Raw genomic sequence first — 17,324 nt, forward strand, 5'->3', positions numbered from 1 at the left:
ATTGCTGAGGAGTGCAAGCAGGGAAGCTTTGGCTTTCCAAGAGTTCTAATGTCAGTGCCTGTTGAGGACAGCTGGGTGAGTAGTCAGTGGGAATTAGAAGCTGCATGGGTGGAGGGTTTTGTCAGGAATTGTCGAGAGAGGCTAAAATTACAGAGGTGGTCAAAGAAGGAGGCAAAACTCAAAACGCAGTGATGTGTTCTTAGCATGATCCTACAGCTGCAGAGTTTGGTGTGTCCTTAGGAGAAATGCTTTGGTGCTCTAGGGCCTTGGCTGCCAAGCACCACTGTAGGTGTGGATCCTCTGGCAGTGGGATCCAGGGGCTGAATGGGATTCCACCACAGGAACCTGCTTTGAATTCAGTTCCCCTCTCCTCCCAGCGCTCATCTCCTGATGTGAAAGCAGAGCTGTTTGAGCTGCTTTTCCGGGTCCTGCACCACAATTGGCGGTACTTCTTCAAATCCAGTGTGCTGGCCAGTGTCCAGAGGGGAGTGGCAGAGGAGCAGATGGAGAATGAAGCCCAGTTCAGTGCCATCATGCAGGTAACTCACCTATTCCCATTAGCCAGAACTCTTCCTTCGGTGGAGCATATGGTACCTGTGGCAGTTCACTGAAGGTGGAATGACAGAATCCTTTATGTTGGAAAAGCGCTCTGAGATCAAGTCCAGCCATTCTCTCAGTACTGCCAAGGCCACCACTAGCCTGTGTCCCCAGGTGTCACATCTGCTGATTTTTTAATCCCTCCAGGGATGGGAACTCCACCACTGCCCTGGGCAGCCTATGATGGACAGCCCTTTTCATGAAGAAATTTTCCCAGTACCCAACCTGAACCTCCCCTGACACAGCTTGAGGCTGTTTCCCCTTGTCCTGTCCCTTGTTCCCTGGAAGCAGAGCCTGACCCCGCCCAGCTCCCCCCTCCTGTCAGGGAGTTGTAGACCTGTAGCCATGTAACTCTTCCAAACTCACCTGGATGTCTCATATTGGGAGATACTCATATAATAATCTCAGTATTAACTTCAGTCTGGTTGACAATACTGAACAACTTGTTTTACTACTCAGCTCATGTTGATTTGATACAAAACTCTTATTTAATGCTCTCTTTGGTTCTCACAGCCAATAGTTTGTGTGAAGGATATTAATGCTTGGTGTGCTGGTTTCCACCTAAGATCTGAGAGCAAAACTGGCTGAGTGCCAAAGAGACTTGGGCCATTTTTGTCTATGTGACAATAAATGGCTGGTTTGGGAGATTAAACTCTGCTTTTGTGATGCTTTGAAGAGGAACTGTTAAAATTCTGCTGCCTGGCTATACAGAGGTGACCTCATCTGCCTACATCACCTGTAGGGTGTTTCAGAGGGGTTAAGGGTGTAAAAGATGTTTTATTACAGTTTGTGCGGCCCCACCAGATTAGTGTGGGGTCCAGCAAATTTTGTTTCTGGGCCTTTACAGCTTCAGTCATGCCCAGCTGAGTCTCCCAGATCCAGTCTCTAATTTTTTTTTGTTGGGGGCAATAACATCCATCAGTCACCTTGGTCTTCTGACTGGAATTGAGGACCCAACCTGTGCGTGTGTCCTGGTTTATTCACCTTTGCATCCCTTTAGCATCCCTGAGAAACGTTCCCTCCTTCAGGAGCAGCCTGCCTGCCGAGGGAGTTTGGCTCAGCATCCCTGCCCCTCCCAGTGCCAGCTTGGCCTGCCTGTTCCCCATGGACCCAGCTTAGCAGCTGCTCTGCAGGGATATGACCATGTGCCCACTAAAATGTCTTCGTTCCCATCAGTCTGGCAGGAGCCCAGTTGACTTGAACAACTGCCTGTGTTATTTTGCTGCACTGAGGCTCCCAGGGTATTTTTCTGGTGTCAGGGTGAAAATTATGTTGTACTGCCTGGCTGGTCTAATGTTTGTTGTAATATCAATCCCCTTCCTTCAACTCTACTTTGTTCCCAGGCCTTTGGACAGTCCTTCCTGCAGCCTGACATTCACTTGTTCAAGCAGAACCTCTTCTACTTGGAAACACTGAACACGAAGCAGAAGCTGTACCACAAGGTGGGTCCCACCTGACCTCTGCTCTCTGTGTCTGGAAATAGGTGGGTGCTGTTCTGGGACTTGTTTTAAACTACTCAGAAACTGCAGGTCAGGATTTGATGGCTTTTATGCCGCAGCCTTTGGATGGTTGCCGTGCTCTGGATGGTCAGAGTAGTGGTACCACCTCCCTGATCCTGTGCCAGGAGCACAGGAGGGATCCCAGCTCCAGTCAAAACAAAGCCTTGATGTGTTTCCTCCTGTGACAGTGAGAGAAAACAGAGAACACCCAGTGACAGTGTGGAGTAGTAGGAAATGGGATCATCAGTAGGATAGTGGACAAGTCCCTCCAAGTGTCCCATCTGGGACAGGGTATCCAACACCAACAGGTCACTGCCAGGTGGGTATCTCCATTACTGCCAGGCAGGACCACCTCCAGCCCCTCTAATCCAGCCCTGTTAGCTGCTGTCATGAGGGATTACAGCTGGAATCCAGGGAATCTGGTTAGCCTGTGAAAGTAGAGCTTTCGTTGTCACATCTGCGGTCACAGCTGAAGTGTGTCCTTCATGTTCACAGGTGCCTGACCAGATTCCCTGGCTTTGGGGCACATTGTGTAGGAATACAGCTGGTTGGAGTTGGAATGGGACATGGTGCTGGTGGCTTTGAAAGTGCTTAAAACTTGGGTCAGAGCATAGAATGGTGGAATGGTTGGGATTGGAAGGGATGTTAAAGCTCATCCAGTTCCATCCCCTGCCATGGACAGGGACACCTTCCACCAACCCAGGTTGCTCCAAGCCCCATCCAACCTGACCTTGGACACTTCCAGGGATGGGGCAGCCACAGCTTCTCTGCCCAACCTGTGCCAGGGCCTCTCCACCCTCACAGGGAAGGATTCTTTCCCAGTATCCCATCTATCCCTGCCATCTGGCAGTGGGAAGCCATTTGCCCTTTTCTCAAGTCCCTCTCCAGCTCTCTTGGAGTCCCTTTAGGCACTGGAAGGGTCTTTCAAGCCCCAAAGCTTGAGCTAAGTGTGACCAAATGCAAGGTTAACTTTAAAGCTGATACTAATTTGCCTTATTTTAGCCATTTTTGATCTGGCTTGCCTTGGAAAATAACCTCAGAACTCACAGGAGTTTGCAGACCCCACGGGTGCAGCTGTGCCTGGTGTGTCCGTGCTGCATTTGTTCTGGCTGCTCTGGTCCCTCCTGTGGGAGCATTGAACTCTCCTAACCGTGTGCCTCCCTCCCTGTGCAGAAGATCTTCCGGACGACAATGCTGTTCCAGTTTGTGAACGTGCTGCTCCAGGTGCTGGTGCACAAATCCCACGACCTGCTGCAGGAGGAGATCGGCATCGCCACCTACAACATGGCCTCGGTGGATTTCGATGGCTTCTACTCCGCCTTCCTGCCCGAGTTCCTGGCCAGCTGTGATGGGGTGGACTCCAACCAGAAGAACGTGCTGGGAAGGAATTTCAAAATGGACAGGGTAGGAAGGGGAACACTGGTATTCCCAGGATGCATAGTTTTCCCCCCAGAACATGCTGACAGGCTGCTGGGAGCATCTCCAGGCAGTTTTTCCAGGCAGTACCTTGTGTTCCAAACACTTCCACTTTCAGCAGTCCCCAGCCAAGGATTTCTCGCTGTCGGTAGCAGAACTCCCATGTCATCTCTCAGACTGCTGGATGCTGTTAGGGTTAGGGAATATGTTTCTTGGAGGAAGTTTTCATAGGGGTAGACTGACGTCTTCCAGAGTGGGATGCTCAGATCCTTGCCAAAATCTTGCTTCAGCTACTGGCCAGATGTTTGAGGGTTACAGTAGGGACAACAGCAGAGTAGCTACAATGGCTCACAGTTGCTTGAAACCCCTTGTGTGTGGGAATCAAGTGGGGGGTCTGTAACCTTCCTTTGGAATATAATACCAGACCAGCGGGTTGTGGCTTTCATCTGCTGAGGGCTTGTCCGTGGAGTGATTTCTGTCCTGAGGAAGATAATGGGGATTTAATTAAGACCAGGGGTAGGAAAGGAACCTTGGGAGAATAACTGGGCTCTAAAAGGCAATTGCTCTTCAGGAAAATCAGCCCTTGGTAGGGGATATGTGGCACCCAGGAGCCTTAGCAAAAAGGCAACGAAGAATTACTGCTAGAAGAGCTTGGGGTGTTCAGCCTGGAGAAGAGAAGGCTCTGTGAAGACCTGAGAGCCCCTTCCAGTGCCTAAAGGGGCTCCAGGAGAGCTGGAGAGGGCCTTGGGACAGGAGCGTGGAGGTACAGGACAAGGGGGAATGGCTTCCCACTGCCAGAGGGCAGGGTTAGGTGGAATATTGGGAAGAAATTGTTCCCTGTGAGGGTGGGGAGGCCCTGGCACAGGCTGGTCAGAGAAGCTGTGACTGCCCCATCCCTGGAAGTGTCCAGTGATCTAGTGGAAGCTGACCCTGCCCATGGCAGGAGGTGGAATGAGATGGGCTTTAAGGTCCCTTCCAACCCAGAGCAGTCTGTGGTTCTGACCATACCTGCTGAGCCTGAGTGCATGCTGAGAAGCCAGTGGTGAGAACAAAGCCTGGATCCCTGCAGTCAGCTCTGCACGGAGCAGCTCTGGAGCCATCTCTGCTCCCTGTAGATGGGCTGCAGAAACTGAAGTTCCCAGGGCTCAGACTTCAGGGAACGGATCAGTGCTTATGTGTGAACACGCACCTGAGTGTTTGGTGCTCCCAGTCCCATTCTGTCCTCTCTGTTCATGTTACTCTGCTGTACCAGGTGCTGTTTGATCTCTTTCAGGACCTGCCCTCATTCACGCAGAACGTGCACAGGCTGGTGAATGACCTGCGCTACTACAGACTCTGCAATGACAGTTTGCCCCCCGGAACTGTGAAGTTGTAGTTGCTGCACTGGACTCCTCTTCCACCGCTGTAGGGAACAGATCCATGTTTCGGTTTGCCACCACCCCCTCTCCTCCCAGGATTTGTCAGTGCTGCAGGACACGGGGTCCTGCCCGTGGCCACGTCCTGGATTCACACACCATGCTTCCTTTTAGTTCTCCTTTCCCAACCCAAAGACTGGAGTCAGCAGGATGTGTCTTAACGCCCACCCATGGGGCATCCCAACTGTTGGAAGACCCTCTCCCTGGACTTTCCTTCTGCTATAACGTAGCACTTTGTGGCGTCCAGAGATTTCTGTGGAGTTGTCTTGAGAGATCGTGTCCGTATCAAACACGAGGCAGAAGCGCCAAAGACTAACTTCAGACATTCATACCTTCGTGTCATTCCACCTCCCTGCCCTGCCCAGCTCTCAGAGGAGGAGTCTCCTGACCTTGGGACTGGTTTGGCACTTCTGTCACTCCCTTTGTTTTTAAATTGCCTTGAAAACCTCCCCCATATTTGTGGGGATTAGAGACTTTTTTTGGTTTTTTTAAACGTTTTCTCATCATTCCATTGTGATACTCTAAAACAACATGCTTAATGGGAATAAAGTGCTTACTTTGTTGTTTTAAATACTTGGGACTGGGTTAGCTTCCCTCTACACCATTCTGATAATAATGAACATGCTTTGTGATGTAGGCAGTGATCCACAGCCTTTCTGAGGGTCAGGAGCAAAGAGCAGCATCCTGTCCAGGCTCCCAACAAGTCCAGTAGCTCCTGAAAGGTGCAGATTAATGGTGGCTTCTTCCTCCTCTCTTCTTCATCATGGATTTCCAGGATGGTTTGGGTTGGAAGGGTCCTTATAGACAGTCCCATTCCAAGCCCCAGTTCACACAGTGCCTGTGTTCCCTGGTGTTTTCTGTCACTCTTTGGGGTGATTCATTCATTTCCTCTAGCAGACTGTTGTCTGAATTGATCATGAAGTGCCTGCAGGAAGAAAACTGCACATTTCCAGCGATCAGAAGAGCCCAGATCTGAAGGTCAGCAAGTGGCCAGTGATCCTGTAGTGGCATCTGAGCAAACAGATAAAATCCCAGTCCCCACACAGGCAGGACCAGATTTTGTGGGGCTTCTGGGTCCCTGATCATGCAGCTGGAAAGGATTTCTTTTCCCTGCAGTCTCTAGTCAGGTATTGAATCAGTCTTTATTTTTAAATGTAATGGATGAAATTGGAGAGGGACTTCTCACAAGGGCCTGTAGTGACAGGGCAAAGGGGCAAGGCCTTAAGCTAAAGGAGGGCAAGGTTAGATGGGATATGGGGAAGAAATTGTTCCCTGTGAGGGTGGTGAGGCCCTGGCACAGGTTGGGCAGAGAAGCTGTGGCTGCCCCATCCCTGGAGCTATTCAAGGCCTGGTGGGACAGGGCTTGGAGCAACCTGGGATAGTGAAAGGTGTTCCTGCTCATGGCAGGGAGTTAAACTGGATGAGCTTTAAGGTCCCTTCCAACTGAAACCAATCCATGAGTCTATTGAAATCAGTCTTCATGCCCTGTGGTTAATGGGCCGCTGCAGTTGGGGCTGCGTGGTGGGAACAGCACTGGCCATTGGGAAAGGAACACACCTGGAGAAAGTGAATCACAGTTGGAGATGTGGATGTGAGATGGCTGTACCTGGAGAGCTGTGAGGTCCTGAGCGTGAGTTGGAGTGTAGTACCACTTACCTCATGGTTCCTCGTGTTAGTTTGGTGAAAAACACCCTTCCCTGTGTGTGTTTGTCCTTGGGAGATAACAGATGCTGTTTGAATGACTTGTGCACAGAGCCCTGCATCCAGGCTCTGAACTGGGACCAGCTGGATGTTTGAGCTCCCTCCCCTGCCATGGACAGGTGAAGCGAAATCCAACCTGCCCAGGATGTGCCACACGATGCTGGTGAGGACTGAGGAGTGTGGAGGGGAGGGAAAGGATGAGAAGGTGGGCAATGATCTGAGCACTGAGCTCTGGGCCAGCCACAACTTCCCTGGAGCACTTGGAGGAATTGAGTGCCACTGTCTCCACATGAAACTTGGAGTCCTTGTTTTCCTGCTGCTAATTAGGTTTATGAAAAGCTGCTGCAGCGTACGAGCCTGTCCCTCCTGAGCTGCTCATGGCACCTTCACAGCTCCTCTGCCCTGCTCCAAGCTGCTGTGGGGTTCTCCAGTGATTCTCCAGGTGCCACCTCCTCCACCAGTTCTCTAGCTGTGGCTCCCTTCTGAGCTGGGCTGAGGGGATTTCATCCTGGCATGGCTCTTCAGGCTGATGCTGCTTCTGCTTGCAAACACTGTGTTGACAGAGGGTGGAAATACAAGTTTTTCTCTTGGTCAATGGCAGCAGATGGCCAAAGCCCGGGCTCCAGCCTGCCACCCCTTGTCCTAAAACCTCTTTCCCCTTTTCCACCACCTGTTCCATCACCCCTGGCCCTGCAGATCCTGAAGGGGTGCCTTTCCTCACCCTCCACCCCGACTGGATGCAAAAAGTCTCTTTTCCACAGCCTGTTCATCAATCCATTTGCCCATGGGGAAGCAACATTGGGTGCTTTTTGCCACCATGCTGAGCACACTGAGGCCCCAGAGCCCGTGTCCCCTCCTGAGCTCTGGCAGGGGCTCTGCCTGCCCCCTCCCTTCAGCTTGGGGAGACAGGAAGGGAACACGGAGGTGGGAGTCAAGCCCACCCCTTGCAGCTTGTTGGTTGCTGTGTGTGTATCCAGGTTGATCTTTGATCCTTCAAATTATTGCAGGTTTAGGAAGCAGGCTGGAAGCAAAACAAGTTTTCCATGAACGTTTCAAGCTGCTCTTCCATGATGCATCTCTGAAGTTTGGGAGGCATGGAAAGCTCAGTTAGAAGTGACTTCCCAGTATGAGGACTGGAATGGGGCTTGGAGAACTGAACAGGGGGCTCCTGTTTGGGCAGTGCCTCTGTCCTCCAGCATCTTACACCCCTTTCCCAGCACCAACTACATGTCCAGGGCAGCCCTATGTCCCACAGAGTGGGGACACTGGCCTGAGCGTTCCCCACTGTGGCTCTTCCACAGGGCTGGGGGATTCCTTGTGCCCCAGCACAGGCAGACATGAGCTATCCCGAGCTCTCCTTGCCTGGACATCGGGGGCAAAGCACGAGGCAGGTCTGGTCCTTGGCATGGTCTGGGTTCTCCGGGGATGGGTTTAGGCTCTGCTCCTATCGTGGCAGAGCTTGAGGTTCCACGGGATGATCTGCATTGGGGATATGCACAGGACGGAGATGCTCCGGAGCGGAGAGATGCCCTGCACCGGGATGCTCCGTCCCGGGATGTCCCGTGAAGGCGTGGCGGCCGCCCGTGCCTGGCAGCCGCTTTAGGGGTGGGACGGAAGCCTGACCCGTCCCCGCGCTTGGCCGAGCCCTTAAAGCCCCGGCGGGCGGCCGAGCCCCGCCGCGGCAGGTCCGACCGCCGGGCCCGCCATGGGCTCCCTGGGGCGTTGCTTGGCCCGGAGCCTCCCGCGGGGACAGCCGGGCCCGAGCCCCGCCGGGCTCCGCTGCTACGGCTCCGGTGAGACACGGCCCCGTCCCTGTCCTGCCCCTGCCGACCCGGTCCCTGTCCCTATCCTCATCCTGTCCTGGGAACCCAGTCCCTGTTCTTTTCCAGAGGACCTCATCTTCCCTTGCGGACCTGGTCCTGTCCCCGGAGACCCTGTCCTGGGGACTCAGTCCCTGTCCCTGTCCTGCCTCTGGGGATCCGGTCCCCATCCTTTCCCTGCCCCACAGAACCTGTCCCAATCCTAATATTCCCTTCAGCCCCTTCCCTGTCCTGTCCCTGGCGACTGTCCCCGTACCCATCCCCCTCTGTTCCCTGTCTGTCCTGCCCCTCGGGGTTCCTGTCCCCCTCCTGCCCCCATTGTCCCATCCCCTCCCGCTGCCCTCGCTCCCTCCATCCTGGCCAGGTGCCAACTCACGGGGTCCTTCACTCCTCTGTGGTGTGAGCCGGTGCCAGGGTCCTCTGTCCCGTCCCCATATGCAGTGCGGGACAGAGGCTGGAGCTGCCCCCCTGAGCCTTGCGAGGGCTTTGGTGTCCCCAGGGCTGTCATGGGGGAGCCTCTGTGCTGTCCTGGGGGGACGGGGCAGGATCCTGGCAAAGCAGGATGTCCATCAATGTTCATGGAAGGGAGTGAACTTACGGGGTGGCTTATCCCGCTCCACCCCCACGAGCATCGAGGCTACCCAGCCCTGCAGCGCAGGATGGAAACAAATGCTGGAGCTGATGTCTTGGCTCCCTCCCTCTCCCTTCTTCTTCCTGTTCTCTGCGTTCCTTCAGCGGACAGGATGCACAGTCCCTTGGGGGATTTCTGTCCCCTCCTACAGCGCAGCTGTGGCAGGGCCCGCGGTGGAGTCAGACCCTGCCGTCCCGCGGTGCCAGGGGTGTCAGTGACACGGGATCCTGCTGTGCCGCGGGTGACAGACACTGCCATCCCAAGGGGCACGATTTTGTGATCAGAGACCCTCTGGGCAGGGGGAAGGAGCCCGGGCGGGAGACGGGGGCGGCACCCGCAGCCTCGGCCCCAGGACACAGCAGTGTAGAGCCATCAGCCAAAAACAGCCCTGGGCCTAAGGGTGTTTCCTGCCCATGAACACATTCCCCACACCCATCAGGGCTTTGTGACACGTCCCTTGGGACCCCGCCAGCCTGAGGGGCACAGCTCGGACAGAGGACACACGCCGAGATGGGATGGGGACAGGGCTGGGGACGGTTCCCATCGGCAGCCTCTGGGACCGCGCATATCCCGTGTTGCCGCGGGGTAGTCTTGAGGTCCTGCTGCCACAACCTGTGTTGGTGTCGCGTGCCTGGTGGGGACCTGTGTCCCTTGGCGGTGACGCTGCCCCTCGGTCCCCGCGCAGCTCCGCCGGAGCTGCAGGAGAAGACGCTGGTCCTGGCCAAGCCGGACGCGGTGCAGCGGCGGCTCGTGGGGAGCATCATCCAGCGCTTTGAGCGCCGCGGCTTCAAACTGGTGGCTATGAAGCTGCTCCAGGTACCCGTTTCCTGCAGGGAATGCCGCTCCACGACCGGCTGGGGGTGCCGGGAGGGGGGTGTCGGTGGGTCTGTCCCCACTGTCATCCCCCCGGGGCTGTCAGGTGGACCAGAGGCTCGTGGACAGGCACTACCAGGAGCTGCGGCACAAGCCCTTCTACCCCGCGCTCGTCGCCTACATGACCTCGGGGCCGGTGGTGGCCATGGTGAGGGGCCGCGGAGGGGAGCTCGGGGGGCCTGGGGGCCTGGGAGGCTCAGTTGTCCCTGTCCCGCAGGTGTGGGAGGGTTACAACGTGGTCAGGTGTACGCGGGCCATGGTTGGGGACACGGACTCCGTGGGGACGATCCGGGGGGATCTCAGTGTGCACATCAGCAGGTAGGGGCAGGGGAGATGGTGGTGGGACCCCACGGCCGTGGCACTGTCCCCATCCCTGTCCCCTCACAGGAACGTGGTCCACGCCAGTGACTCCGTGGAGACAGCGCAGAGAGAGATCGACTTCTGGTTCCAGCAGGACGAACTGGTGGACTGGGACAGCGGAGACCGGGACCACACCTACAGGGCTTAGTGGTGGACCCCCGGCGGGGGGGGGGGGACCCCTACCCCCAATAAACCTCCAGCTCTGACTCCAGTCTCGTCCCTCGGATGCCACCAGCAAGTGATGGGGGGCGCTGCGGGGCACTGGGTGATACTGAGAGGCTCTCCGAGGCACGGGCATGTTCTGGGAGAGTACTGGGATGTACTTGGACAGCGCTGGGATATACTGGGATGGCTCTGGGGTGTACTGGGACAGCACTAGGACGGCGCTGGGATGTAGTGGGACAGCACTGGGGGGCACTGGGATGGCGCTGGGATGTACTGGGACAGCACTGGGGCGCACTGGGTCGGCGCTCGGATGTACCGGGATGGCGCTGGGATGTACTGGGACAGCACTGAGGCGCACTGGGTCGGCGCTGGGATGTACCGGGATGACGCTGGGATGTACCGGGACAGCACTGGGGCGCACTGGAACGGCGCTGCGCGGGGGTTGCAGTTCCCTTTGTGGACGCTTGGCGGCGCTGTGTCCCGGCGCCCCCCCTGCGCTCGCCGTTGCCAAGGCGACGCGGCGGCCACCCGCGCAGGCGCAGAGGGCGGTGTCCGTGGCGCCGCCATGGCCGAGGCCGCCATGGCCGTGCCGGTGCCGCCGCCACCGGACGAGGAGGCGGACGAGTGTCTGCGGGAGTACCGGCACCTGCTGAGCCCCGATCTGTTCACGTGAGTGCCGGGGGCTCCGGGGGTCCCACCGCGCCGAGTCCCCCAGGGCAGGGCCCTGACCCGTGCTCTGTTCCCGCAGGGGCCAGGTCGCCTTCATCACTGGCGGCGGCTCCGGCATCGGCTTCCGCATCGCCGAGATCTTCATGAGGTGCGGCAGCGCCGGTCCAGACACCACTCTTCCTTCTGTCCTCCTTTCCCTTCTCTTCTCTCCTTTTCCGTTCTCTTCCAAGGGCTGCCCGGGCTCCGGCAGCGCCGCGGGGCCGGTGAGGCGCTGCCCGGCCCCTCTGACCGGCCCGTTCCCTCAGGCACGGCTGCAGGACCGTCATTGCCAGCCGCAACCTGCAGCGCCTGGTGCAGGTGAGTCTGAGAATCCTTCCACCCTCTCCGGCTGGAGAATGGGAGTAGCGCAGCAGGAGAAAGGACTCGGCAGTGCTGCCAGCTCGGAGCACTCCAGCCCCAGCACGGTGGGTGCAGGGTTAGGGGGGCTGCACCTCCCGGCCCAGCTCGGTGAACCTGAAACTTGTCTGGGGGAGGCTGTTCTTTTCTGTGTGAGAGAGACAGAAACAAGAGGAGGTGGACGTTTGTCAGCAGGGATATGGCAGAACCCAAGGTCAGATGTAAACCTCAACCTGGAGTAGTTCCACACCCCTTTGTGCAAGGGTTGCATGGGTTGAGGTGGGTACACTGTGCCCCAAAACCTTGGTTATCTTGTGTTTTGAGGCAGAGGGCAAGGTGCAGGTGTGGTTTGTTGTAATTTCACATTCCCTCATGCTCATGTGCTAGAAAAAGCACAGCAGGTTTTTAGTCCTCAGGGGCTGTGGGCTGAGGCTCCTGGTGCTCTGTGCACCTGGGTGGTGTTGGGGCTCCAGGCCTCTCACAGTAGGGCCCAAGGAGTCCAAGCAGTGAGGTGGAGTGTCACTAGGTATTGTGTTGTATTGCTGCTGAGTTTGTGTGTCCTCTGTGCTTAATTTGCAGAGGAAAACCACATTCTTAATGAGCCTCAGGGCTGGCTTGTTGCAAACCCTTTGCTGCAGAGCTGGCCCCTTTCACAGCTGCCTGTTCTGCCTTTGCCCTTTTGCCCAGTGACTTTTTGGATCCAGAGGTTAATTATGTCTGGCCTTATGCCAGAAATGGCTCATTGGGGTCCAACCTTTGTACTTGCCCTGCAGAGATGTTGCCTGGGATGTGCCGTGTCCATGGCTGGCCACAGAGATAACTGGGTTAGCAAGTTGAGGCCTCAGAGCCAGTCTAGCATCCAGTGTGGTTGGGATTTGACGTGCAGGAGCTTTCCCTGGCTACCCGAGGGCTCCCGGGCTCCTGCCAGGCAGCAGCTGCTGTGCTCAGGGAGGTCTTTCTCCACCCACATTTGCTGTGTGCTCACAGGGATGTGGCTCTTCCCTGACTTTGTCCTCGCCTGATACAAGCTCTGAGTCCAAACTGTGCTGAAGGAGAGAGTCCCAGAAAGGTTCTGAGATCTCTTTTTACTCTTGCAGGCCTCAAAAAAGCTGGTGGCAGCCACAGGGCAGCAGTGCCTGCCTCTGTCCATGGACGTTCGGCAGCCTCAGACCATTGTGGCAGCAGTGGATGAGGCACTGAAGGAGTTCAAGAGGATTGACATCCTCATTAATGGTGAGAATGGAGTGGCCAGGGGGAGGATTTGGGACAGGCCCAGTGCTGGGAAGGGCATTGTTTTGCACAGGCATCCCTGGGAGCACAGAGGAAGCAGAGGTTCATGGGGCATGGCCATCCCTTCTTGCCTGCATTGGATCATCCCTACTCCCACTGCACCAGCACGCTCCAGCCCTCAGGCTGGCCGTGCTGCTGGGCACCCAGAGCCACCAGTTTATTGCCATATCAGGGCTGTCTCCACATGTTCTCCAGTCTACCCAGTCTGTATCCCTCGCCCAGAAGTGCCCTGAACCTGTGGGGTCTCTCCTGGCCTTGTTCTGTTGTTCAGGTGCAGCAGGAAACTTCCTTTGCCCAGCCAGTGCCCTGTCCTTCAACGCCTTCAGGACAGTGATAGACATTGACACCATTGGCACTTTCAACACCTCCAAAGTCCTCTTTGAGAAGTATTTCCGGGTAAGTGGCACCAGAGCCAGAGGACTCGGAGGAGAGGCTCTGGTAGGCAGGGGGGAGTGTCAAACCACACTGTGCTCCTGAGAAATTCAGGGAATTGTGGGGGGCATGAGGGAGTGCAGCATCCATGTACCCAGGGCAGTGCTACCTGGCCTCTGCCACCCGCCCTGTGCAGAGCCATTCTGTTCCCGTCCAGGGATCCCAGCCCTGAACTGGGAATCCTACCTGTCCTTACCCTGGAGCTTTGGGCTGTTGCAGCACCTTTCCATGCTTTGCCACCTCAAGAAGCTGTGATCTGCCACTCCTTCTCCAACTTTTCTGCTTTCTCGTGGCCTTTCCTTGTTCTCTGTGTGTCCCACCTCCCTGGCAGGGCCCCTCTAATTGCCCCAGCTCTGACACTGGGTGGGCAGAGCTGCCCCAGTGGTGGCTGGGCAGTGCTCAGGGGTGACTGTCCCACCCAGCCCAGCTCTGCTGTCCCTCACGGCCCTGTGTGACCCTTTGTACTGTTCCCTAACTCCACATCTCTCCTTCCCCAGGACCACGGCGGGGTCATTGTTAACATCACGGCGACCCTGAGCTACCGAGGGCAGGCCCTCCAGGTGCACGCCGGGGCTGCCAAGGCTGCCATAGGTACCTCAATGCCCCTTGTGTGGGGCCAATAAAAAAGGCAGTTCTTCCCAAATATTGGGGTGGGAACATGTCCTAGAGAGGGGTGAGTGTGAATGGATGTGGTTACTGAATTCCTGGGTTTGGGATGAGACTCTTCTCCCTTCTCAGGGTTCTTTGTTCTCAGCCAGAGTATTCTGTGCTTTTTGGCTGCCCCCCTACAAAAAAAAACTTTACTGGAATGGCTCTGCTCCCCATTTCTCATTCCTGTTGTTATCCCTCCTCAGATGCCATGACCCGTCACCTGGCTGTGGAGTGGGGACCCAACAACATCCGTGTGAACAGCTTGGCCCCGGGACCCATCACAGGCACTGAGGGCTTCCAGCGGCTGGGTGAGGCATCATGGGCTCCCATCCCTGCCTGGCATCTTCCTGGGAGGGGACCAGGGGGACCCCAGTGCCACACAGCTTGTGGGGGTGTTGCTGCCGGGCATGGCTGTCCTCTGGACTGGCACAGCCCTGTGAGGGAACAGTCCTTCCTGCATCCCTGGAACTTCCCAGGGCACTGATTTTTCCCTTGAGTGGCAGTGTTTTGTGCTCTCTGATGCCATGATGAAATGTGTTCCCCTCAAACTCAGCCTTGCCTAATGGTTTGGCTCTTGTAGTCTGTCAGTGGAGTGGTGATGCAGCCCTGGAGGCTGGGAAAGACATGGAAAAGAGAAGGTTCTAAAGGGGCTTCAAGCCAGCTGGAGAGGGACTCGGGACAAGGGTCTGGAGTGACAAGACAAGGAGGAATGGCTTCCCACTGCCAGAGGGAAGGATTAGATGGGATATTGGGAAGCAATCCTTCTTTGTGAGGGTGTGAGGCCCTGGCACAGGGTGCCCAGAGAAGCTGTGGCTGCCCCATCCTTGGAAGTGTCCAAGGCCAGGTTGGACGGGGCTTGGAGCAACTTGGGCTAGTGGGAGGTGTCCCTGCCCATGGCAGAGGGATGGAATAGGGTGATCTTTAGTATTCCTTCCAACACAAACCATTCCATGATTCTATGATTCTAAAGCTCTCTGAGGTTCTATCTTGAGCTCACTGTGTCAGCACAAACCCCACTGCTGGGCCTGAGATCTGCTCCTTTAGCTGTCTTCAGGTGTACGTGGACTGTCCCCAGGCCTGTCCCAGGATCTCATCCTAGTTCCCTGGAGCGTTCACCAAGATCCCTGGGCAGTGCTGCGGTGCCTGGCAGGCCATGGTGATGGACAGGTGCTCCCACAGTCCAATCTGACTCTTTTCCTTTGCTTTTAGGTGGGAAGTTTGCTGAGAAATCGAGTCTGTTCGACACAATCCCCCTGCAGCGCGCAGGGAACAAGACGGAGATCGCCCACAGCACCCTGTACCTGGCGAGCCCCCTCTCCTCCTACGTGACAGGAACCACCCTGGTTGTGGACGGTGGGAGCTGGCTCACCTCTGCCAACAGCTTCGCTGCCATGCTGGGTATTGCCTCATCCTCTGCTAAACTCTAGGTGACGTGCATTTCCCCTGTGGGCTCCTCAGGGAAACACCTTCTGTGTGGAACAGGGCACAGGTGTGATGAGGAGCAGCTGAGGGAGCTGGGGGGGCTCAGCCTGGAGAAAAGGAGGCTCGGGGGGACCTTCTCACTCTCTGCAACTCCCTGACAGGAGTGGGAGCCAGGGGGGATTGGCCTCTGCTCCAGGGAACAAGGGACAGGACAAGAGAAAATGGCCCCAAGTTGCATCAGGGGAGGTTTCCATTGGATATTGGGAAAATTCCTTCATGGAAAAGGCTGTCCAGCCCTGGCACAGCTGCTCAGGGCAGTGGTGGAGTCCCCGTCTTGGAGAGATTTAAAAGCCATGTGGATGTGGCACCTGGGAACATGGGTTAGTAGTGGCCTTGGCAGTGCTGAGGCAACAGTTGAACTCAGTGATCTGACAGGACTTTCCAACCTGAACGATTCCATGATTCTCTAGAGGCATGGGTGCCTTAGCACTGGGTATGGTGACCTCATGGACAATCCTAAGGATGACTTGGGGAGGGCAGGAGAATTGTTGTATTTTTCCTTTGATCCTGGGTTGTGTGACATGGTGTCTCTTACCAAACCCATTGAATGTTTTTCCAGATGCATCTGAGTGTCCCTCAAAGCAATGTGATGCCCCTTTTTTTCTGCCTCAGCAGCAGGATTGGGCACAGAGAGTGCTGACAGCCTCTTCCTTTCCTGAGTTCCCTCAGCCTATCAGGGAAAGGGCTGTCCTTCCTTCCCCTTTCCCCTGCCTGTGTCCCACCTGGCAGCCCTCATAAGCCAGGCCTGCCCAGGCAGGGCTCTGTCCCCACCTCCACTCTCTCTTGCAGATTTCTGGACTGCAGGAGCAAACCAACCCCAATGATGGACAGCCTGGGACTGATCAATGGACAGACGTGACCGAAGCTGCCCTGCGACACCTCGGTGAAATCTTGGGGTGACATCTTTCCCAGAGCGGGTGCCCACTGCCATCTGATTGGCAACTGGTGGTGACACTGACCAGTCCCATGTCTGCCTTGGGGACAGAGCTCAGGGGGTACTGGGTGGGGAGCAGTCCCACCCTTACCCTGTGCCTTGGTTGTCTTCTGAGCTGATGTGGCTGAGAGTGCAGAGACAGCACAAGGGGCTGGGGCTGTGATGGTCACTGTCCCTTTGTGGCTCCTTCCAAGCTGCTTTCCTGGCCTTTTCCAAGTCCCAGGCAGTATTGCCCACAGATATCTGTCCTCTTTCCCCCCCATCTCAGCATGAGAACTGCCCAGGACCTCCAGCAGCAGTTCCTTTGTGGGAGGGGGAGTAGCTCAGCTCACCTGGGGTTGGAATCACCCAATGTGGTGGGGTCAGCTCTGCCTTGGCAGCTGGGGCCAGCAGCTCTTGGAGGGGAAATGGACCAACTGGCCCCTGGCAGGGGGAAGTGGCCTTGTCCCCTCAGGGCTCCAGAGAGGCTTGAAGGCTGCCACGGATGCAGGTGAGATGCCTCTCTCCCAGGAGCAGAGGTGTGAGGGGAGATCCTCCCCAAAGGCCTGGGGTGCCAGCAACCCAGGGACACATGCTGCTCACGTGCAGCCTCCTGCTGCTGAAGGCTGTTTTTAGGCTCACTCTGAATTCCATGAAGCTTGTTTACCCACTTAATTGTATTTCCTACTTGATTGTAGACTTGCCAGGTTTTGCTCCTTCCTCCAGGGCACAAATAAAGGGCTTGCCCCCTGAGTGGTGATGCTCCTCTCTGTTCACAAGCTGCACCAGCACCCACAACCTGCTCTGGGGACTGGTTCTGCTTGTTGGGTCCTGAGAGGGAGGGAAAACCACTGCCCCTGCTGTCAGAGCCTTGTGTGGCTCCAGTCCTTGCTGCTGTGGGTTCCCAATGATCCAGGCCAGTGGGGCTTGGGGTCCTGTCACCTCCTGAGCCCCAGCCTGGTCTGGAAAGGTGGTTCCAGCAGCCAGAGGTGATGGGGAGGTGCTGAGGGATTT

At 56.3% G+C, this 17,324-nt stretch overlaps 3 protein-coding genes across 8 annotated transcripts in view; all 3 read left to right on the forward strand.

The window, feature by feature from the left end:
- The window catches only part of XPO6 (exportin 6), a 54,578-nt gene extending 49,076 nt beyond the window's left edge, over positions 1–5,502 (forward strand). For 2 of the 3 annotated variants that reach the window (XM_071571429.1, XM_071571431.1), the window contains exons 21-24: positions 378–539; positions 1,941–2,039; positions 3,270–3,500; positions 4,786–5,502. In XM_071571429.1, coding sequence (XP_071427530.1) covers positions 378–539; positions 1,941–2,039; positions 3,270–3,500; positions 4,786–4,887 — 594 coding nt within the window. In that variant the 3' untranslated portion in view covers positions 4,888–5,502. The remainder of the gene's footprint in view (positions 1–377; positions 540–1,940; positions 2,040–3,269; positions 3,501–4,785) is intronic. The other variant, XM_071571430.1, reaches the window with a different exon arrangement.
- A 2,786-nt stretch (positions 5,503–8,288) lies between these two features.
- LOC139679573 (nucleoside diphosphate kinase, mitochondrial-like) lies at positions 8,289–10,538 on the forward strand. The gene is made up of 5 exons (XM_071571433.1): positions 8,289–8,421; positions 9,765–9,895; positions 9,999–10,100; positions 10,170–10,270; positions 10,340–10,538. The coding sequence occupies exons 1-5, from the start codon at positions 8,334–8,336 to the stop codon at positions 10,458–10,460; spliced, it is 543 nt and encodes a 180-aa protein (XP_071427534.1). The 5' UTR covers positions 8,289–8,333; the 3' UTR covers positions 10,461–10,538.
- A 482-nt stretch (positions 10,539–11,020) lies between these two features.
- On the forward strand, positions 11,021–17,063 carry DECR2 (2,4-dienoyl-CoA reductase 2). Of its 4 annotated transcripts, none has more exons than XM_071571373.1 (9): positions 11,021–11,146; positions 11,226–11,294; positions 11,452–11,503; positions 12,640–12,775; positions 13,104–13,228; positions 13,762–13,855; positions 14,119–14,223; positions 15,125–15,342; positions 16,187–17,063. In XM_071571373.1, exons 1-8 carry the CDS (start codon positions 11,043–11,045, stop codon positions 15,340–15,342), a joined length of 903 nt encoding a protein of 300 aa, XP_071427474.1. In that variant the 5' UTR covers positions 11,021–11,042; the 3' UTR covers positions 16,187–17,063. The 4 variants fall into 4 exon arrangements, with proteins under 4 accessions (XP_071427474.1, XP_071427472.1, XP_071427471.1 ...); XM_071571371.1 differs by having other exon boundaries at positions 15,125–15,313; XM_071571370.1 differs by lacking the exon at positions 16,187–17,063 and adding an exon at positions 15,957–16,180 and having other exon boundaries at positions 15,125–15,313.
- Positions 17,064–17,324: the final 261 nt, after the last annotated feature.

The sequence above is a fragment of the Pithys albifrons genome, chromosome 16 (assembly GCF_047495875.1).
Source record: "Pithys albifrons albifrons isolate INPA30051 chromosome 16, PitAlb_v1, whole genome shotgun sequence".
NCBI lineage: Eukaryota > Metazoa > Chordata > Aves > Passeriformes > Thamnophilidae > Pithys > Pithys albifrons.